The sequence below is a fragment of the Amphibalanus amphitrite genome, unplaced genomic scaffold, assembly GCF_019059575.1.
Source record: "Amphibalanus amphitrite isolate SeventyFive unplaced genomic scaffold, NRLGWU_Aamphi_draft 000925F_arrow, whole genome shotgun sequence".
Lineage (NCBI taxonomy): Eukaryota > Metazoa > Arthropoda > Thecostraca > Balanomorpha > Balanidae > Amphibalanus > Amphibalanus amphitrite.
This window is the reverse complement of record NW_024882419.1, coordinates 139,863-162,994: the sequence shown is the minus strand read 5'-3', so window position 1 is coordinate 162,994 and position 23,132 is coordinate 139,863. Positions and strand designations below refer to the sequence as shown.

Sequence of the window (23,132 nt, the reverse complement as noted above, 5' to 3'; positions counted from 1 at the left end):
TTGTCTAGTGCGGCCTTGTGCTGCCACGTGCGGTCGGTGTGTGACCCGTGCAGGGGGGTACGCTCCGGCTGTTTAGCATTACAAAAAATGGTGACAGACGTTTGTGGAGGATTGTCGACGAACTCTTGTTCCGCGAGCAGTACTTACACGCTAGCGGAAAATTCACCAATCAGCGCTCGGCAGTACTCGACGCTGATTGGTCCGACGCTCGTGACGAAATTGCGGGGGACCGCAGTTATTCTCTATGGACCCGAATAGGCTTTTGGATTTCGGAGGAGTTTCTTTAAAATTATATGCTGTTTGGAGCTGTTTTCGAGTTGAAATATATTTCTTATGACTGTTAGCTATATAATGACACCATAAAATCATGATTTTAATAAATATTACCGATGTAATATCGGCCGAAAAGACATGCTGTCATGGCACGGACTGCCGTGCGGCTGATGTGGGGCCCCTAGTGCCAGCGTATGGTAATAATGGGTTGACGAAGGGTTATTGGAGAAACTTAGAGCCCCATCAGCATTCAGTATAGGGTCATCAGAGGCCGGGAATGTCCATCAGGGGTCTGAGTAGGCCTGTCATAGGGGCATACATGACACATCATGGCCCATGGGTCAATGTAGATCCATTGTAGGGATCATCTACGCGATTTGTCATCTATGCGATTTGTCATTTCATGTTGTCATTTTCATTTATATTGTCACCGCTTTATTAATCAATCTGTTACCTGTTGCCAATTGCGCGTCAAGTTTGTTTGTTATTTGTAAACCGGCCTGCCGCTGGCCTCAACCTTCCTAGTAACCGCTGTGCCATACGCTATAGAACGTGTCGTGCAAAGGTCACGGCGGCACCCCTGAGGCGGCCGCTGCCCGTACGTTTAGGAGCCCATTGTCGTGACGTCATGACTGTGGACAAAGGTCGCGGTAGGGGCTCTCCCGGCAGCCGGACGGTGACTCATACGTTGAGCTTGTCTCTCGCCGCGCCTGCGGGCATATTGGTAGTACTAGGGACGGCCAGCATATGACCGCGGTTTTCGGCGACATTGTCAATTCGTTTCTCGACTGCTGTTCGCTACAAGACCAATACACATAGAAAACGGCTCGGGCATTTGGAGAAGAGCGGCTACTCTGAGGCGAGGGAAGAACACGGAGATTCACACAAACGACCTGACTAGGTTGCACCGGCCACAGTCGACCGAGGTGGGCTTCTGCGCCCTTAAAGACGCCTCTGACTGGCCATTGCGCTGACACCCTGGTCGGACCACGGTCATTGATCGGACCCTGCCACTGGTTCGTGCTCAGGCTGCCTTAGCGGGTAGACCTGCTCGACCAGACGCCCACTGGTGGGCGAGTGCTCGGTTCCGACTTTCACCGCCGGTCCAACAGCGTTCTGCTGGTTCCCGCCGATCCGGTTACGACACCGCAAGTGCCGTACCGACTCGGGCGTCCCAGGTGGGCGTAACGGTTACCACACCAGTTCGCGACCCCCAGGCTCTGTCAGCCGTCGTACGGCTCTCGGACGGACACTCTAATAGATCAGCCACAGATCAATAGGTTGTCACAGACCGTCCGTCCAGCCAAGCGCTACCCACAGCGCAGTACGACAATTGGTGACCCCGACGTGATCTCCGTTGTTCGACCTTAGCCTCTCGTCATGCCGGCGGACAGCGCACAGTCCGGCGCCGCAGCTCAAGACTCGGCCAGCGTTCCAGCTTCAGCCTCCGAGTCAACTCATCGGCCCATGGCTAGCTTCCGGCTACCACCATACTCTCCGGAAGAGCCCGACCTGTGGCTACTGCAGGTGCAGTGCGCTTTCGACGTCAGCGGGGTCGACTCCGACGAGCTGAGGTTTAAGCTCCTCGTCGCAAACCTCCCCGCCAACATCGCCGTCCAGGTCAAGGACGTCATCCGGTCATCTCGGTCTTTTGACGTGCTGTGTGCAGCGCTCCAAGCCCGCCTGGCACAGTCACGCGCCGACCGACTACAAGCCCTGCTCGGCCGCCAGCAGCTCGGCGATCAGAAGCCGACGGCGCTGTTGCGCTCAATGCGCAACGAGCTAGCCGCAGCCGGGGACGCACCGGTTGATACGGAGCTCTTCCGTACCCTATTTCAACAACGGCTACCGCAGCCCGTCCGTGCTGCCCTCGCCCTCCTGCCAGCCGACAGCACGCTTGACGCACTGGCAGAAGCGGCCGACCGGTACCTGGAAGCTAGCGGACCCGACCCACGGCTATCAGCGATCGCGGCACAGCCGTACACACAGCCGGCACCGCCCATCGCTGCTGCAGTGACAGCCCCAGCGCCAGCTGCAACCCCTGCGCTGGACACCGTCATCGCCTCCCTGGTCGCTAAGATGGAGCGCCTGGAGGCCAGCAACCGACGACTCGAGGACGCCGTGCGACGCGACCGCAGCCGTTCCCGGCCGCGCCAGGCGTCTCGCCAGTCACGCCGCCCGTCACCGGCTCGTCCTTCAACGCCGCCGCACGACGACACGCTGTGTTGGTACCACCAGCGATTCGGCGCCCAAGCGCGCCGATGCAAGTTGCCGTGCTCCTGGATCGCCTCGGAAAACTGAGGCGCCCCGTGCTGATGGCGCAAAGCACGGGCGCCCCTCCTGCCGCGCCACTCCTCTTCGTGAGGGACACGGAGACGGACCGGCAATTTCTAGTCGACACCGGGGCGCAGGTCAGCGTGCTGCCTCGCCGCTGCCTGCCCAACGGGTCCACACTGACCCCTGCTCCTGTCGGCCAGCAGCTCGTCGCGGCAAACGGCTCACCGATCGCGGTGCACGGCACCTGCCTGCTGGACGTCACCTTGAGTCAGCAGCACCGCCTGAAACATCGATTCTTCGTCACTGACGTCACCACACCCATCTTGGGCACCGACTTCCTGGCCGCACATCACCTCGTCGTGGACGTTGCCAACCAGCGTCTCCTGCGGGACGGCACCGTCTGCGCCAGCGCCGAGCGGTCACGGCTGTGCTCCATCGGAGTGCGTCTCGTCCGGGAGCAGGCTGCTGCTCGCTTCGCAGCTGTCCTCGCACGGTACCCGGATGTGACCTCACCAAAACCTGGACCAACACCGGTGAAGCACAACGTGACGCACCACATCGTCACCAAGGGTCCACCGGTGTACCAGCGGCCACGACGCCTTCCGCCGGAGCGCCTTCAAATCGCACGTGCTGAGTTCAACAAGATGCTCCAGCAAGGCATCATTCGACCGTCGAGCAGCAGCTGGACAACTCCACTCCACATGGTGCCAAAGAAGAGACCCGGCGAGTGGCGTCCTTGCGGCGACTACAGAGCGCTGAACGCCCGCACCGTACCAGACCGCTACCCGCTGCCGTACCTGCGGGACTTTTCAGCCGACCTGCATGGGTGCACCGTCTTCAGCACCATTGACTTGGTGAAGGCTTACCACCAGATCCCGGTGGAGCCTGCCGACGTCCCCAAGACAGCCATCACGACACCGTTCGGCCTCTACGAATGCGTTCGGATGCCGTTCGGCCTCAGAAACGCCGGACAGACCTTCCAGCGTTTCATGGATGAGGTCCTCCGCGGCATACCGGGCTGCTTCGTCTACCTGGACGACATTCTGCTGGCCAGCCCGACTGCCGAACACCACCTGCAGCTCCTGGACCAAGTGCTTCAGCGCCTCAACACCTACGGCGTCGTCGTCAACAGGCACAAGTGCGTCCTGGGACAGGAGCAGGTGGTGTTCCTCGGCCACTCGGTAGACGCCGACGGCGTCCGCCCGCTGCCTGGACGAGTCGAGGCCATCAAAGACTTCCCGGAACCGACCACTCAGTCCCAGCTACGGAGGTTCCTGGGGATGGTAGCATACTACCACCGCTTCATCCCCCAGGCAGCCGAGCTCCTGCAGCCTCTGCACGCCTTAATCACCCACAAGGCAAAACGCTCGAGAGCGCCTGTCACGTGGACAGACTCGGCGCGGCGGCGTTTCAAGAACGTCAAGGACGCCCTGGCCACGGCGACACATCTCGCACACCAAGTCCCGGACGCGCCGCTCGCCATCTTCGTCGACGCCTCGGACTGCGGAGTGGGCGCCGTCCTCCAGCAGCACGTCGCCGGCGAGTGGCAGCCCCTCGCTTTCTTCTCGAAAACGCTCCAACCTGCGGAGAAGAAATACAGCACGTTCGGGCGCGAGCTGCTCGCTATCTACCTGGCCGTCCGGCACTTCAAGCACGCCATCGAAGGACGGTCAGCAATCATTTTCACAGACCACCGCCCGCTGGTAACGGCCATCGGCTCCTCGTCCGACCGCTATTCGCCACGAGAGGTCCGCCACCTGGACTACATCGGCCAGTTCGTGTCTGACATCCGCCATGTGCCTGGCAAGGACAACGTGGTCGCCGACACGCTGTCACGCACGGTCTCGATGGTGGCCCAGCCGCGCCCCCCGCTCGCCGACTTCACTGCCATCGCCAAGGCCCAGTCCGAAGACGGCTCGCTGGAAGACCTCGAGGCCTCAGACACCTCACTGCGCCTGCGCCACATCCCGGTCGGCGATGGACTCTGTCTGCTCTGCGACGAGTCCACCGGATCGCCTCGGCCGGTCCTCCCGGAGGCGCTGCGCCGGCCCTTCGCCAAGGCTCTGCACGACCTGTCGCACCCTGGCGTCGAGGCCACCGTCAAGCTCGTCTCTAAGCGGTTCGTCTGGCCCGGTATGGATCGCGACGTGCGCCGCTGGACCCGAACCTGCCTCGCCTGTCAGCGCTGCAAAATCGGCCGGCACACCAAGTCTGACGTCGGCACCTTCCAGCCACCTCAGCAACGCTTCGACCACGTCCACGTGGACCTCGTCGGCCCGATGCCTCCGTCAAGAGGGCACTCGTACCTCCTGACGTGCGTCGACCGGTTCACTCGGTGGCCAGAAGCCATCCCTCTGCCGGACAGCCGCACCACCACGGTCGCCCGCGCCTTCCTCGAGCACTGGGTCGCCCGATTCGGCGTTCCGTCCATCATCACGACGGACCGAGGTGCCCAGTTCGAGTCGGCCCTCTGGTCGGAGCTACAGCGATTCCTGGGCTGCCAGCGAACTCGGACGACGTCCTACCACCCGGCCTGCAACGGTATGGTGGAACGCCTGCATCGCCAGCTGAAGGCCAGCCTCCGTGCACACCAGGCTACGTCATGGACGGACGTGCTGCCGCTGGTGCTCCTGGGCATACGCTCCACCATCAAGGCGGACCTGCAGGCGACGTCAGCCGAGCTGGTGTACGGCTCCTCACTGCGGCTTCCCGGCGAGTTCTTCATCAGCAGCCAAGCCTCAGCAGCATCACCAGCCGGCTTCGTACAGGACCTGAAGCGCGCCATGTCTCAGGTGCGGCCGACACTCCCACGTCCGGTCCAGCGCGCCACGTACGTCCCGACGGCACTCCAGACGGCGACACACGTCTTCGTGCGCAGGGACTGTCACCGCTACCCGCTGGACGCTCCATACGACGGACCGTTCCCGGTTACCGAAAGGACCACCAAAACCATCACCATCGACCGTCGACAGAAAAAGGAGGTCATCAGCATCGACCGGTGTAAGGCCGCCTTCCTGGAGACGCCAGACGAATCCGGTCATCGACAGCCTGACCTGCCGACTGTGCAGCCGCACGGTACTCAGTCCAGCGGCCCGCCGGCCGCGCCACCGCTCAGCAATGAGCCCAGCGGCCCGGAGCTTCTGATCTACGGTGACGCACCAAATCGCCCTGCAGCCGTCGCTCAGGCTGACGCTGCACCATTGCAGCCTCAGCCGATACTACGGACGACCCGCTCCGGCCGCGTCATACGACCTCCGGTAAGATATCGCCATGTCACTTTTGTCCGCGACATGTCTGGCGAGGGGGTACTGTAGGGATCATCTACGCGATTTGTCATCTATGCGATTTGTCATTTCATGTTGTCATTTTCATTTATATTGTCACCGCTTTATTAATCAATCTGTTACCTGTTGCCAATTGCGCGTCAAGTTTGTTTGTTATTTGTAAACCGGCCTGCCGCTGGCCTCAACCTTCCTAGTAACCGCTGTGCCATACGCTATAGAACGTGTCGTGCAAAGGTCACGGCGGCACCCCTGAGGCGGCCGCTGCCCGTACGTTTAGGAGCCCATTGTCGTGACGTCATGACTGTGGACAAAGGTCGCGGTAGGGGCTCTCCCGGCAGCCGGACGGTGACTCATACGTTGAGCTTGTCTCTCGCCGCGCCTGCGGGCATATTGGTAGTACTAGGGACGGCCAGCATATGACCGCGGTTTTCGGCGACATTGTCAATTCGTTTCTCGACTGCTGTTCGCTACAAGACCAATACACATAGAAAACGGCTCGGGCATTTGGAGAAGAGCGGCTACTCTGAGGCGAGGGAAGAACACGGAGATTCACACAAACGACCTGACTAGGTTGCACCGGCCACAGTCGACCGAGGTGGGCTTCTGCGCCCTTAAAGACGCCTCTGACTGGCCATTGCGCTGACACCCTGGTCGGACCACGGTCATTGATCGGACCCTGCCACTGGTTCGTGCTCAGGCTGCCTTAGCGGGTAGACCTGCTCGACCAGACGCCCACTGGTGGGCGAGTGCTCGGTTCCGACTTTCACCGCCGGTCCAACAGCGTTCTGCTGGTTCCCGCCGATCCGGTTACGACACCGCAAGTGCCGTACCGACTCGGGCGTCCCAGGTGGGCGTAACGGTTACCACACCAGTTCGCGACCCCCAGGCTCTGTCAGCCGTCGTACGGCTCTCGGACGGACACTCTAATAGATCAGCCACAGATCAATAGGTTGTCACAGACCGTCCGTCCAGCCAAGCGCTACCCACAGCGCAGTACGACACCATTAGGGGCCGTTGAAGGGCCATCATTGTTCAGCGTGGGCTCGCAATTACCTCTGATGGGCATATGCCGTGCCCCGATGGACTAACGCTGGCCCCTGATGAACCATCACCAGCCCCTGATAGGTCTACAAAGCCCCCTGCTGGGTCCAAATTGGTCACTGATATGCCCAAATGGGCCACTGAGAAACCCGTACAACATCCCCTGACTGCACCTGCTGGACCAATGCCGTCCCCTCATGGACCCACCACAGCTCATGAATGACCTTTTCAAGTCCCCTGAAGTGCCTTTATTGGCCTAAATGGCCCCTGATTGACTTATGTGGTCCCTATTGGTCCTATATGGCCTCCATGAGCCCTCACGTCCCTAGACAGCCTTACCTTATATTCCACTGGGCCCTGTTGGGTCAGCACCGGCCCCTGATAGGCTTGCACTGGACCCACCGGGCCTATACCGACCCATGAAGGGCCTATGTCGAGCCCTCATGGACCTCCGATGATCACACGCCGACATGTGTGGCCCCATCAGCAGTGGTCCGTCTATCCCATGTACTTACGGTCTTTTTGGCCGATGTGACACCGGTAGTATATAGAAATGTTATGATTAAATGTCGTTATTACACAGTCAAAAGTCACACAAAGAATACCCAAGCTCAAAAATGGCCTCAAACCCAACAAAAACTGGTATAAATCCCCTTCAAAAGCCGTAAGTCTATTAAACGCCATAGGGGAATAGCTACAGTCCCCCACAATTTCGTCACGAGCATCGGGCCAATCAGCGTCGAGTATTGCCGAACGCCGATTGGTCGATTTCCGCTAGCCTGTAAATGCTGCTTGCGGATATAGTTTTGAACAAGTGAGGGTCGCGGCTACTAATTATCGCTTGTCACCAGTTTTTCGTCGGGAACGTTCTACCTGGTTTATATAGCCTTGGACCCGTGTAATTTGCGTAGAGATATACGTAATTTGCATCAATTCAGTTATTTGTGTGCCAATTCCTTTCATATTTTTAGAGATTTAAGTTTCAGTTTATCTGCACGTTCCCCTGTAAGCTTTTACCAAGTTTTTACCTTTGCCATGTTACATGAACCGCTACCGTTTCACATTTTATATCAGTCGGGCGCACTGTGGTATCTCCGATTCATTTATGGAGACGTTTCTATTATTGGAAACGTTTCCAATTTTGACTACTCTTCTGTTCCAAAAATGGAAACGCTCGTTCCATAAATAGAAACGCTAACATCTCCGCACATATTTTCTTGCCAAGGGTGGCTGGATTCGATGTATAACAACTGTTTCGCGTAAAACAAGCTCAGATACACCAAAAGCACTTGTCTTCTTGCATGGAAAGCTGTCGTATGCATTAAAATTCACGTCTTTAAAATGCTCCTGAATCGTATCCATTTATGGAGACTTAGTTTCCAAAAATGGAAACGCCGATGTTCCAAAAATAGAAACGCTGAAGTTCAAATGTGTGCAAACTTAGCTTAAATGTGTTTTTAAAATTCACATGCAACTAAAAATTTGATGTTTTGGGACTGGTTTAGCATCTCGGCTCTCGGCAGTTACCTTGGACGTCGGGTTCAATAATAATACCTTACGCGCCGCAACTTGAGCACATTCAAAAGTCAACTAAAACTAAGATTTCCCAGAAACTACTGGACAGATGTGGTCCAAAGTGGGCAATACATAAAGCGTAGATATCATTTCAATATATAAAATTAATATAAATGTTACACATGAGCTAGAATGAATAAATTCATCGTCAGAATACAACGGTATTTGGTATGACGACGGTGCAGACCTTATTTCCATCCTGCTTTTTACGTATTTGCACGGATATTTACGTTGATCCGAGCCTACGATCTTATTCAGCACATTTGAAATATCATAAAATGCCCACTTAAGTCTCCAAATAGGGCTTTGCAACAACTTTCATGCGATTTAATCAAAGATTGACGACCACCAGGCCGCTGGTACACCGGAAAACGCAGCGTGAAAATGAATGAAAAACTGAAGTTCCCGGTGATGTGGTTGTTCCAATCAATGGGTCAGTCTTTCAGTAGTCTGTTAAAAACGTTATTTTTTGTTCAAAACATTCATAAATGTTATTATTTTCGATTAGAAAAACGTGTGAATTTTTTATCACGTCAACATGTTACAAGCATATCCTCGTTCGTCAACTTCCGGTTTTCTGATCGGAAAGTCGGAGAACAGGAAGATAAACTAGAATGCTGGCTGTCGATTGGTGGCATCCTGCGCATGCCAAATTGCACCAATCAATGCCCAGTTTGCTTTAAAGGTAGCGATGCACACAGCGTCTCCATTTATGGAACAGATCGTTTCTATTTTTGGAAACTGCGTATCCATTTTTGGAACCTTGTTCCAAAAATGGAAACATTTCCATAAATGGATCGGAAATACCACAGTGTGCCCGACTGACCTCTCGGTATCGGTAAAGCTCAAGCTGGCGTCACCGTCGCGGCTAACCAGCATATCTATGTGTGGATGAAGTTAGAGTAAAAAACATAATCTAACCTGACCTATCCTTACCTACTTACCTACAGCCTACCAACTTACAAACCTACAACCTACCAACCTACGACCTACCAACCTACAACCTACCAACCTATAACCTATCATCTTACAACCTACCAACCTACAACCTACAACCTACCAACCTACAACCTACCAACCTACTAACCTACCAACCTACAACCTACCAACCTACCAACCTACAACCTACCAACCTACAAGTTGCAACCTACCAACCTACAGCCTACTAACCTACAACCTACAAGTTACAACCTACCAACCTACAGCCTACTAACCTACAACCTACCAGCCTACAACCTAACCTTCCTAGTATCTACTATCTACCTACCGCAGGTGCCGACGGTGACGCCAGCTGTACCGATACCGTCACCTCTACAGCTACCTTGAGATTTCTGTCTTTGAACCAAAGCCGTCACGCTGACTTTGGGCTTGTGGGTACATGACAATGTGTTGTCTGCTTAAAGGGACCCTCCCACCTTAACATTAGTTTTGAGTTGAGATAGCCAAATTGGTGGCCATGGCCTGAAAATACCGGTTTGGGCATTCACAACATCGAAAAATGCTTTAATTCGGAGATATGGAATTTCAAACTTGCAGTTTTCGGATTCTAAGGGGCTAATGCATTGGTATGCCCCCTTAGAATTTGTGACGTCAGCGGAGATCTAACGATTTTTAAATCTTTTACTAAAACGTTTGGCAGCACGCGGTGGTATATGCTGCTTTGCGCGCAACAAATGCCGCACTTTCAAATAAAGTCGCTAGGAACAGCGGAGATCCCAAAAAGTAAACAAAAGTAAAAGTCTAATATCTTGAAAACCGGTGAATATTTTTCGATGAAATTTGGTAGATATTCATTTTTGCTCTTTCTGAACCGAGCGACATCACTTTCATGCCAATTCATTAACTTTTTCGAAGGTGGGAGGGTCCCTTTAATGACTACTGGTAGCAATGTGCGCAAGATGACCTTTTAGTTGGCGTGCCTTTAAGCCCAAATCAGACTACTGGTAGCACAAACATAACACTTCACCTTGTTAAAACTATTTCAGGATCATGTCGGAGCAGTATTTTCCACGTGGTGGCAAGATTAAGAGGAAGGCCACTGATGCTGAAGATAAGCAAGATGAAGAGAAGCTGTTTGATGTAGGTTGAACATATACCAAGTTCATTTAAGTGTAGCTACTTTTTCATCTTTATGAAATACCTACATGTTACAGTCATGCCTAGTTTTCCTTCTATGAGATATTCACTGCTCTTAGGAATATCCTTTTTAATAGATACCTTGCTGCCAGTGCCATGTGAATGGCTGTGTGATATAGGTAGGAACTATTTTAGACAAAACTGGTACCTAATGAGATGAGCTTGATTGCTTTTCCAGACCTTGTTATTCCAGCTTGTCCAGGCATTGCTATACCCATATAAGAAATAGTTTTGCTTTTAAATTTGAATTGCAGGAGAAAGTGGATTTGTCATAGACAGCTATAGTTTAATTTGTGTACATGGTGCTATCTTGACATGATTTAGCCCAAATTAAGTGATCCTCATGTTGTATATTGCAGATGATACAGACATTATTTAAGAGAACTTGTATATTGCAGACTGTATTTTTCAGCCTTTTCAATTCTCATAATTGCTTTTGCTCCTGCAAATGCAGATCTGGACAATCTCCCTTCTCCCTATTGAACAACTGTGATTGGAAGTGAATCATGTGGATGGTAGCTAATCCTATCCTTCCAACTAATAATCCATTTCAATTTTTGGCTCAGGATCAGCCAAAGAAGAAAGCAAAGAAGCAGAAGGTGAAGCAAAAGAAATTAAAAGGAGAAGCCAAAAAGACAAATGGAACAGCTGAAGATGATTTCACCCATGTGGAGCCTCTGAAGCAAGATGTGAGCCTCATTTCCTTCTATATTGTGTTGTCAAATGGTTCTGGTGTGTGGCAGTCTCTTAGTTTGTTTGGAGTTAAATCATTCTTGTTGTTTTTTTGTAGAGATGTGATCATTTTTGGAACACTCACTATTTGTCATGTTTTTAATCACTAAGTACCTAACTAATTTAACATAATGCAATATGCATTCACTTCATTATACTGCTGATTTCAAATGACACTCACTAGTTTGCTGATTTTCAGTACTTGCATCCACATTGAAGTGGTAACACTTAGTTGGTGTGTTACTGTATGGTTTGAATCAGGAAGTATACATAAAACCACAAATCAGTGGTGTTCATCTGGCGCATATGTGGTTGGTTCACCACCATTCACCTGTGACCATTTTCCAGGACCTGGAGGCACAAATGGTGCTGCTCGGGCGGGTGAAGCAGGTGGAGGAGTTCCACCTGCTGGTCAGCCTGCCCTGCCACCTGGTAGGCTCGGTACCACTCACCAACATCTCCAGCACGTACAGCAGGCTCGTCGGCAGCCAGCAGGACGGCGAGGTGAGCCGGACTCAGATGGGAGGATGCACTCTGCTCTATTGGGGTCGGGGTTCCGCTTTTCAATCGATGTATCGCATTTTTATGCTCATAAGCCCGTAATGTTTCGGTCGTCTCGCCAAATTTCCTTTCTCCGTCGCGAACCTTCATTTCATAACTGCGTTGTCAGAACTCAGATCTAACAGTAAACAGGTTATCTATTTGCCAGCCTCTACAGTCCAGTTGGTGACGTTTACCGATACCCCGTCGTCCCCAGTCGGCGCCGGTCCTGTCGGACCTCTTCTCGGCCGGCCAGTACGTCAGCTGCATGGTGACCAAAGTGGACCAGTCCGGCCACAAGGTGCGCAACACGCTCTCCGTCAGGCCGGAGGACGTCAACAGCAGCCTGCCGGCCTCGGCGCTCGGCCCCGGACTGGTGAGTGGCGGTTGAACGGCGCGTGGGGGGGGGGGGGGGACTTGTTTGCTGGGGATGCGATTTTAGATTAATCATGACGTGTTTAGTGCAATGTACCTTGAATAGCAGTATTGGTGATATTTTTTTTTTTGGTCTCTTCGTGAATATTTTCGTATTTTATGGAATTGGACGGTCATGTGCTCAGGCTATCTGTGTCGCATATCCAAATGTATGGTAGTTATTATATGTTTAAGGTGTACGCTATCGCTTTTGGTCTCACAAACCTTCGATAATCATTTCAACCAATCTCAGTAATCGTCATGACACCCTAATAAAAACATCGCGCAAATTAACACTCCGCTCTCCCCCGTTCTCCGTGAGAGCAGATGCTGCAGTGCTCAGTGAAGAGCGAGGAGGACAATGTGTTCGACATCGACTGCGGCATCGCCGGCACCCGCGCCGTCCTGCCCAAGTCGGCCCTCGGTGCCGACCCGCCCGCGCTCGGTGAGAATTGAGAAACGGCAATCATTGTAATATCATTGTAATCATTGTAATTGAGTGCCTAACTAGTGCTTATGGAGATGTGATTTCGATAGGTAGGTAGTTGGACGCTGCTACTTGTACGTGGGATTTTTTGGCATTGTAACGTGTGAGATGTATTCCTAGGGGAAGGGGTGGGGTTACCACTGGAACTACTACACATAAGCGTCTGTCCGCCTGCCACATCTGACCTCTCTCGTGTCTCGCCGCCGCCAGTGGCCGGCCAGGTGCTCTGGTGTCTGGTGGACTCTGTCCGCGCGGGGGACGGGCTCCACACCCTCACCCTGTCTGCCGACCCGGCGCGGCTGAACGGAGCTGAGCCCAGCGCCGAGTGTGGCCTCACGAGGCAGACGCTGCTGCCCGGCATGAGGCTGCCCATCACCGTGGCCAAGGTGCGAGACAGGTGGTGCTGGCTAGGCATTGACAGGGGTGGATAGCCTGGGTGGACTAGCTAGGAAATGGGCTGTATAGGATGAAGGAAAACCTGGGGCCTAGGTGACAGTAGCGCGACAGTAAAGGTCAATAACAGGATAAATTATTTATGTCAAGTTTCGTTTTCTGAATCGCCTGTCCTTGGCGTACTCGTATTATGATTATGACGTAAATTTTCGTAAAGATGACTAAGATCTCGAGTCTGGCGCTGTTTGTGGCTTATCTTCATCCTGTCCATCTTTTGTCGTTTTAGCCATCAATTCTTTTCGCGATGTCCACTACAAGCTTTCTTCTACGGCATGCAGTTCCTACTTCTCCACCTCTCATTGTCATCTCATCACCACCCTGTGTACCATGCAGGTACTACCAGGAGGACTGCAGGTGCGACTTCCATTCGGCGTCACCGGACTCATTTACAAAACCCAGCTGGACGAGCCGGCGGACTGTCCGGACGACTACAACCCCGGCGCGGCGGCGCACGCGCGCATTCTCTACACCCTACCGGTACTGCGGCGCGTCTACCTGAGCCTCCGTCCGGCCGTGTGCCGCCTACCTGCCACCGAACCCGACACGGACCTTCTGACTGAATCGGCCGGGGAGCGGCTGTCGGCCCAGGTGCTCGACTCGGACCAGCACGGTGTACGAATGGTGCTGGGTGACGGCGAAGAAGGAGGCGCCGTGGCGTATGCGCCCGTGTGGCACGCGCGACGAGTGGGCGCCGGCCGCTGGCAGAGAGGCGAGAAGGCTTCCTGTACGCTGCTGGCCTATGATGCCATGGATGAGGTGTACATCGCATCCATGAAAGGGTGAGTAGGAATGGGACGGTTGTATGCGGCGCTCGAGGTTGACTGCGTTGAGCTGCTAATTAATAGGATAGAAATGAGTTAAATTCGAGATTTGCTAGGATTCGACGATTGCCTTTCTTTATTTCAATGGACTCGCTATTATTTACCACGGTCTTCGGCGAAATGTGTTTGCTGCAAGAAGCCATTTGTTGGCTTTTGTGTCTCGATTGTCTGTCACACCACTTACCAAACTATGGCGTTTACTTGGAGTGCATACTGTTTCATCGGGACACAGTTGTTCATGCTCTGTGTACGCCGGTGTAAGGAATCGTATCGCTCTCCTTACCGCTCTTCCCTTCTGTCTCAGCGGCAAGGACGCGCCGAAGCAGGCGCCCAGTCTGGAGGTGGGCGCCAAGGTCACGTGTCGAGTGAAGGAGCTGCTGGACCAGGGCTGCAAGGTGGAGCTCGACGGCGGGGTGTTTGGCTTCATACCCAACCACCACCTGACCAATGTGCCCGTCAAAAACCTGCAGACCATGTTTCCAGTGGGAAAGAAGCTCAAATGCAAGGTAATTGATTGCGCTGTATGCCATGTAATATGCTCCACGTAAGTATGTTCGATCTGCATTGGTGTTTACTTTTATATGTGGATGTGGAAATATTCTGATTGTCTCTCTTTCATATGTCGTAATTTTTGGGCTTTATGCGGCTAGGCTGTGCTGAGCTTCGGCCTAATGGACGGTGCTTCAAAACGCTTATTTTTTATACTCATTTCGGATCTCTTGCGTGAGACTGAAGACTCACGCATAACCCATTGGCCGTTCCTGTGCCCAGGTGATCCACTCGGACCCGGAGCGGCGCCGACTGGTCCTCACCCATAACGCTCGGCTGGTCAACACGGGCATCGGCCTGGCGGCGGACTCCGACCAGCTCAAAAGGGGCAGCACACACCACTGGATCGTCACCAAGGTGAACACGGCCGAACTGGGCCCTAGTTACTCTACTGGGCTTACCAGTTTAGGGAACGTCCACTTCGCGGACTTTGGAATATGCAGTTGTGATGCATGTTGCGTTCCTTTCATTCAGGTGTTAGCAGGTGGTGATGTAATAAGTAAGTAAGGTAAGGTAAGGTGAGACGCGGAAAGACGGGCCCTGGCTAGGTGGGGTAAGAGGTCCGTGGTATCATTCGCATCAAGCTGTGGTTAGCTTGGCTCCCATGTTTACATGATACTGCCATCCGCTCAGATATTAAACGTGAGCTGCAAACTACGAGTGAAATTGGAGTGAATATTACCGGTGTCAAGGATATTAAGTTCGCTGAAGAATCAGGAAGGGATGTGCTAGCATCGACGTATTTACATCGTAAAACTGGACATTAATTACACATAATTGCAGTAAACGTGGGACGTAATGGCTGCAACACACACCGGAATGGCTATTGTAACTTGTTCTCTTGACCTTTGCTTGGGTTATTTCTAGCATTTTTACATGTAAAGTCAGGTCTTACTGAATTTTTCATTAAAATACGAAACTTATACAGCTCTGTTGAAAACCTTGATATGGCTTGCGTCTCGATGCTAATTAGCGAGCTCTTCCAGCGCCGGTACATTCCCCGCCTACTGACATCGCGGATATCCTGGCTGACCGGCTGACATCCGTGCTTCAAGCTCCGACTCACCACCCAGCTACCCCTACCCATCTGCCTCATCTGCCTTGACCTGTCTCCCACGGCTGTTGACCTCCCCGCCGCTCCATCTGACCCACCGCTGTGACCCGCCGTGACCCGTCTTTCACAGCTGTTGAGTGTTAGCCTTACTGCTGACCTGCCGTGACCCAATGTGACCTGTGTCCCAGGTGCTGGAGCGAGGTCTGATCATGACAGGCTACTCGGATCTCAGCGGATTCGTTCCGGCCGCGTTCGCCGGCTCCGCGCTCGACGACTTCTTCCCCGGACAGATTGTACAGTGTTCGGTGAGTGCTGGTGTTGGGAGGACACTCCGGGTACTTACACGCACACGGTAGCGGGCGGGGGGGGGGGGGGGGGGCTGGTCGATGATGTGGCAATAAGTCGCAATGGGTGCGCTTTGCCTAGTCGATTCGACCGTACACTATTTTTTACGGCGTTGTTTCAATGCAATCCGGCTGAGTGACTTTGCATATTTTCCTTTTTCATATTTCAGTCATGTATCATCAGATCAGATCAGATTTTTCTCGGGGTGTTAGCTTTGCAACGCCACCCCATCCGTATTATCTTCGTCTGATATTTTATCGATTCTTGTGGTCTTCCTCTTTGGCGTTCATTTGTTATTTCTACATCTCCATCATTGATATCATTTACGTATATTTTATATCTTTCGTGTTAAGTGCATTAAAACCTTCCTCACGTTCTAATTTGTCTCATCGTCCCCCTTCCTCAGCGATGTGTTTGATCTGACCCACCCCCTCCCTGTGTCTACCTCAGGTACACAAGGTGCGCCAGCCGTCGGCTGATGGTGGTGGTGACCGTCGGGTGACGCTGTGCCCGGTCCGCGAGGCCGGCCAGCAGCCCTGGTGCGGCCGAGTGTGCACCGCCCGGGTGACGGGACGCGCCGCCGACCGGCTCCTGGTGATCACCGAGGACGGTCAGCGCGCCGAGCTGCCCGCAGGACACCTCACCGATGTACCGGAGCACGCCGCCGCGCAACTCGCCAGGTGAGGACGGTCAGCGGGGAGGGCACGACTCACCAGGTGAGAGCGACACTGCGGGGAGGGCACGACTCACCAGGTGAGAGCGACAGTGGGGAGGGCACGACTCGCCAGGTGAGAGCGACAGTGGGGAGGGCACGACTCACCAGGTGAGGACGGTCAGCGGGGAGGGCACGACTCACCAGGTGAGAGCGACAGTGGGGAGGGCACGACTCACCAGGTGAGAGCGACAGTGGGGAGGGCACGACTCACCAGGTGAGAGCGACAGTGGGGAGGGCACGGGTGGATCCGAGGACGGGAGGGGTGGGGAGGGAGGTCATCGAACGGAAAATGAGCCTGGTCCGAGATGTCAGTCTTGCTGCTGACTTTGGATGGACTTATTATTTAAATCCTAAAAAGGAACTCGCAAGCACAGACTGCAGCCCTTCGCCTACTTTGCAGTGCTGTGAAGGATGTAATGTTTTGCGTGGTTTTGCGGAAGTCACAAGACTGATAGGAACTGAAACCTACTTTGAACGAGTTGTTTGTCTACTTGTCTGATGAGAAAATGTTTGTTCGTGTTTTCAGGTATAAAACCGGCGACGAGATTGAAGTCGTCGGGCTGGTCGCCGTGGGAAAGAAACTTGTCGTCTCTGCCAAGCCTCTGTTTTTGGAGTATGTTAAAAACAAGGTAAGCTGCCTCTGTCCGAGTTTCATCTGACTCCTGTTGAAATTCCGTCAGAAATACACAATGCAAGACGAAGCAATTACATGTTATTGCCAGTGTCAATTCATGCTTTTCGGTTATGGAGGCACTGGGGTGTCATCACCAGTTTTTCGAATTTCGCGTCATGGTCCACTTATCTGACAAGCAACACCCACGCCCGAATTCAACCATCGTCCATCAAAGTCCAAACGGCCGGAGCGTTACCCTCGTGTTTGAGTCACTGTTTTAATGTACCCGTGTTCCACCTGTGTTGGCGATCTTCCTCTGCCACTGGCTGACGTGCCCCCTGGCTGACGCGCCTTTTCCCTGCTCTGCAGCGTTACCCGAGCTCTGCTGAGGAGGTGGTGGCCGGTGTGCGGGTGCCCGGCTCGGTGATCCACTCGGACGAGCGAGGCGTGGTGGTGGCCTTCCCGAGCCCCTATCCGGCGGGGACCTACCGGCTGAGACTCCAGGTTAGTATTGAATCTTCAGTCCGTACCCGTCAGTCCTTACACGGCCGGCACCTACCGACTGAGGCTACAGGCCGTTAGTGTGTAACCCCGTACCCGGCGAGTACCTATGTACCGACTATGGCTGTAGGTTAGTCCGTTACCCCGTACGCGACTGGCACCTATCACATGAGACTTCTGGTTACTACTGATCCGTCAGTCTGTACACCGTCCGTACCCGGCCGGTACCTACCGATTTCCGAGTTCCGACTTAAGCTTAGCGTCGCTACAATGTTGCCTTTCGATAGATGTAACGATTTCTGCCTTCTGACCCGCGCTAGGCGCTCGTCTGCTGGCCGTCGGACGATCTGTCTGCTGACCGTTTGGCGCTGTTTACTATCGCCTCCAGGCCCTGTGTGACGGCTGGCAGCCGGACATGTCCTCTCTGACCGGCCTCGAACACCGCACCATCATGCTGGAGGTGATGCCGGCGCCGGCCGACAGCGAGTCCACCTTCGTCAGGCTCTCCGGCAGGATCAACTACCGGGAGGAGCAGGTGAGGCCGGGCTGAGACACGCCGCTCGGCAGACTGCCAGATGTGACTGGCGTATTTATACGGTGGTGGTTAGGATGCCCGAAGTCCGAAGTAACATTGATAATCTCCTTCGTACTTGAAAATATTAATTGACAGCCTCTGACTCTCGCCATCTAAGCTGCATTGTGACTATTCATCGTTGTGACTAAGAACTTAAAACTGACAACAAACAACAATGGAAGGTTCGAATTTCAAAAGAGGCATACATGCTGTTGAAGCACGTGCCCTTTGGCTGCGAGTTCTAGGTTCTTACCATATATTGCGCTCGCCTGATTAAGACTTTTGACTCGACAGCAGTCCTGCTCGCCTCCCGTCTAACGTCTCCGTCTGTCTACCCCAGGGCGGCTCGGTGTACCTGCGCCGGTGTCTGCGCGAGCTCTCGGAGCTGGTGCCTCCGTCACCGGCCGCCGGGGACGCGGTCACCGGGCAGGTGATGACCTCTGACCCGGCCGGGGTCACGGTGCGCCTGCCGGACGGCCGGGTGGGCGCTCTGCCCGGCGGAGAGGCTCGCGCGGTCGGTGACACGGTCACGGCCACAGTGCTGCAGGTCACCCCGGCCGGCCACCTCAGTCTGGCGGCCGGCGAGCGGATACTGCCCGCGGCGGCGCAGGTCAGTAGTGGGCTCTGATGGGGCATTCCACGTCAAATCGAACAAAAATCGGCTGTTTTGCACCTTACCATCAGCGATTTCATTATAAATTTGTGAGCGAGTTCCTGTGTGGCCCCGGACATAACATTGATGTTTTTTGCACATTCTGACCACAGGTCTTCTAAATATCGGGCATCAAATTTTTACAAAATGTTGCATCTTTATATTTTTGAACGACCATAACTTTGGTTGTACTTGTTTGATTTGAATGAAATAAACCTTACTGTTTAGGTAATTTCTTAAGCATTTGTTTAGAATTGCACCTACTTAAATATATGACCTTGAAATTTGCTTAACTCTGTTCTTAAGCACAAATATTGAAATAGCAAAAAACACGTCACCTTCGATTTGGCTCATTTTCATATATTTTATTGCCTACCATATTCTTAACAACCTGTGAAAAAATTAGAGTGGGCCATTCATAAGTTTTGAAGAAAATTGCACATATGCAAACGTATGTTAGCACGCGCAGGGGAGGGGGCAGAGCGAATTTCGCCCACCCCTCCTGTTTTTCGCCAATATCTCATAAGATTAATGCGAAATTAATTATGGCTACCTGTCAAGAATTGAATTGGACATCTCATCGTGCAAGCAATAAGAAAATCGGTTCACAACTGTTCTAGTAATAGCGGTGTAAAGTGGTCGCCCTGTCGCCGCAGCGACGCGGCGACTCGGCAGCCGGCGCCGACCGCTACGCGCCGCCTGAATTGTAGACTGTGCCGGGACGGAACGGAACGGTTCCGTCTTTACATCGCGCTCCCTACCGCTGATTACGTTCGATTCGCGTCAAATTTTGTGAGAAGACTAAGAAATGTACAGGCAATCTTATGGTGAAAGAATTTTGAAAATCGGTTGGTAAACAATTGAAATATGAACGTGTAAACACAAAATTGTGATTGCTGCGTTTCCCGCATCGGCCGAGCCCGCCTCAGCCAGCGACATGTTACTCTTAGCAGGCCTCTAACTGCCATATTTATTATTGGATTAACTAGAAATTCCCCATACATACTAAAAAATGTATGTTCTTTCGTATAGTGAAGATCAAAAGACGTGAAGATATCGTTGCGTGATAATGTTTTCGTTGAATTTACTTCATGATGCATTTTCACACGGCTCAAAATTCACCGCAAAATACCGTTTGCCTGAGACACTTTTACTATGGAACGTGAATGCTTGACTACGATGACTATGCATTTCCATTCTCGCAGAGTTTGGGATATCACTAATTAGCAATCATTCATTTCAGAAAGTGTACACAAGCAAGCATGTCTTGACTCTGTCTTTCAAGGTCACGCGCGGTTGCGTGATGTTGATGCATGAAAATGGCGTTTGCCGCGAAAGTTATGAATGGCCCACTCCAATTTTTTCACAGATGATTAGGAACATTGTGACGGACATAATATGTAAAAATTACCCAAATCGATGGTGACGTGTTTTTTGCTATTTGAATTTTTCTGTTTTAATTCAAGGTCAAATGCATTTCAAGGTCACTTCAATTTAATTTTATAATTAAAAAGCAAAGCCTTATCAATTGCCTATAAGACCCTGTTAATATCATTTTGATACCAGAAAAGGAACCAGAGTTATAGCCATTCAAAAAATTGATGTGTGGCATTTTTCGCTATATTCGATGACCTATATCTCAGCGATACGTTATCAAATTTTGAAAATATTATACGTAACTCAGTTTTGAACCATGCCCAGTCTGCCTACAAATTTTCAGAAAAATCGAAGGGGATGACGGATTTCGGTGTTTGATTTGACGTGGAATGCCCCTGATGCGAGTTTGAGACCTGAATTAAAACATTATTCAGCCTTCAAAGGTCTGGTGCTGTTTTTCGGACACAAAATAATTTAGTTGGCTGGGTTTTGTGTGCACCATCGCAGGCTGATGTTTGTTTAGTACTATTATTTGGAGTGGCACAGGTGCATTTACTGGCGACCCTGGCTCTATTTAGTGCCAACCAAAAACCATAATTCGTTTAGAAGACCGGAAGATATTATCATGCTCACAGTTTTATTTTCCATTTACCGTCTATGAGATGTTCAATTGGTTATCTCTGATACACATTTTCTCTTATATTTATTTTCTTATTTGTCACTGTAATTGTACTTCTGACTCCACATTTAGCCGCTGTTGCCGCCTCCGGTCTCCGTCTGCCCGTGCCACAGCAGTCGTGGCCGGTGGCTGTCTGATTGTGTTAGTTGTATCCGAGCGCTGCATATTTGACGAGCTGTGCCACTGTGCTACTGTTAGCCGTCAGTCGCGCAATGCTGGTGGTCGTGGTTATCAGGTCGTTCTGACCCGGCCCGAGGCTATAGCTGTTGCTAACGGAGATTGAAATGTGCTACGTTTCATTACTTATTGTCAGTTTCTTAGGGGGCTCTATCATTATTTGTTTGTTTGTTTTGTTGGGTTAGGCCCTTTCGGTCCAATGAGACCATTTCAGAGCCGGGAGGATGATAGGATATAGGGGGAGACATTGGTCTGGGCAGGTACCCTAGTGAGTCACCGGGGCTGAGCCCGTCCAGAGGACAGGCCAACCAGCCCCAAGGTACTCACTACTCACTGCACCCGGCTACGGGGTGCGCTCCCTCGGGAGCAGCGGTGCCGCTCCAAGGGAGCAGCCCGCATGAGATAAAGTTGCCTGTCCAGCCCGGAGGGGGTTGCGGCGTGGAGAAGGATTTCTGTATCCTGAGGATAGAAGCACGGAACGGTCGCTCTATCATTACCAGCCTGCCAAGTGTCATTGCCCGGCGGTTTCCTCTTTACTTCTTCCGACAGACTGAATGATTTATTTCATTGATCATATATATCATTTTGATACCCCAGCGCACCCCCCTAAAAAACATTTTTAAGGTAAATCCGTTCGGCTTACCAGTCACCACACCGTCATCTCTCTGTCTGCTCCACAGGCCGGCGTCACGGTGGGCCATCGGTACACTGCCCGCGTGCTGGCAGCTCCGGCCGCCGGGTACCTTCTGACGGCGCTACTGCAGCCGCCGGCGCCGCCGCGGCTGGTGCAGCTGCCGGCACGGCTCGGCCTCAATGACCTGACGGTGGGCCCGGCGCGACCCCAGCCAGGAGACACTCTCAACGTGCTCGTCAAAAGGTGTGCCATCCTGACGGGAGAATGCAGGTGCTGAAAGGTGGAAATTCGGCACTCGCTTTTAAACATTTCTTGAGACATTATATTCAGCATGCTGAATGCCTGGCTTTTCACTGTGAATTTTCGGGTGCACCCATCGCTACCGTATGATGTGTCGATACGTTGCCTCGCCTCACTAACCCTCCTCCCCGATGCTTTGTTCCAGCTGTGAGGACGGCGTCATTGTCGGTATCGACTGCGACCGGAGGAACTTACGTGACGGCGACGGAAAACAGACCACCAAGGACCGACCGCGCGACAAAAATTGGCAAAAGAGGAACCGCTCCGGGCCCGGCGCGCGGCCGTCCCCGCGCCGTCCCCAGAGCGCCACCGCCATCAGCTACAGCCGGTTCTCGCTGCAGGACGACAGCTAGTCCGTGGACATGCTGCGTGGAGGGACGGGCTGGGTGTCATGACAATATACGGCCGATCGGGGCTAGTCAGTACTCTGGTGTTTGTTACTGCCGCTGGGTGGGGTGGGCGAGGAGAAAGATGACATGGGGATATGATCGTCGTGAATATTATTCGTTTTCGTAAATGGCGAAAATGTGGGGATGTTTCTTCTGTATTTGGGAAGAACTGGATTTTCGCAATCCATATGTATCTGGACTTTGGACTTCAAGACCCGTTGGGCTCTTGCCAGTATTTTTATATCGTCGGGCTATCGGTAATTGGTTAGTTATCGAACAATACCTTCTTATAAATGTTGATAGTAAGAGGTATTTTAATCTATTAAACTTCTAAACAGGTACTTTCGCACACCTAGAGCTGACGCCTACTGCATGCCGAGCATCTCTGTGACGATTTGTAATGAACCCGATAAATTTGGTACAGCTGCAGGCGGCGACGTGGCACTGAGAAGACCATCTTCGGTCGCTTGCTCGCCTTGACAGCAGCTGAGTAAGAGTAAGATCTTGAGTGAGACGCGCATCCATGTCGTCTCAGAGCAC

At 52.6% G+C, this 23,132-nt stretch overlaps 1 protein-coding gene across 1 annotated transcript; it reads left to right on the top strand.

Annotated features, from left to right (window-relative positions):
• Nucleotides 1-3,251: 3,251 nt before the first annotated feature.
• On the top strand, nucleotides 3,252-22,628 carry LOC122368120. The gene is made up of 19 exons (XM_043341776.1): nucleotides 3,252-5,380; nucleotides 5,763-5,807; nucleotides 10,436-10,529; nucleotides 11,153-11,275; nucleotides 11,667-11,822; nucleotides 12,076-12,234; nucleotides 12,600-12,717; nucleotides 12,970-13,145; nucleotides 13,546-13,991; nucleotides 14,338-14,539; nucleotides 14,805-14,939; nucleotides 15,825-15,941; nucleotides 16,432-16,661; nucleotides 17,223-17,325; nucleotides 17,679-17,813; nucleotides 18,199-18,345; nucleotides 18,725-18,994; nucleotides 21,950-22,146; nucleotides 22,349-22,628. Exons 1-19 carry the CDS (start codon nucleotides 3,252-3,254, stop codon nucleotides 22,554-22,556), a joined length of 5,190 nt encoding a protein of 1,729 aa, XP_043197711.1. The 3' UTR covers nucleotides 22,557-22,628.
• The last annotated feature ends 504 nt before the right edge of the window (nucleotides 22,629-23,132 follow it).

Coding starts and splice junctions, on each gene's coding strand:
- LOC122368120 (XM_043341776.1), top strand. CDS start 3,252: ATGGTGCCAAAGAAGAGACCCGGCGAGTGGCGTCCTTGCGGCGACTAC. Junction 18,995..21,949: donor TACTGCCCGCGGCGGCGCAG/GTCAGTAGTGGG, acceptor TCTGCTCCACAG/GCCGGCGTCACGGTGGGCCA. Junction 22,147..22,348: donor CTCAACGTGCTCGTCAAAAG/GTGTGCCATCCT, acceptor GCTTTGTTCCAG/CTGTGAGGACGGCGTCATTG.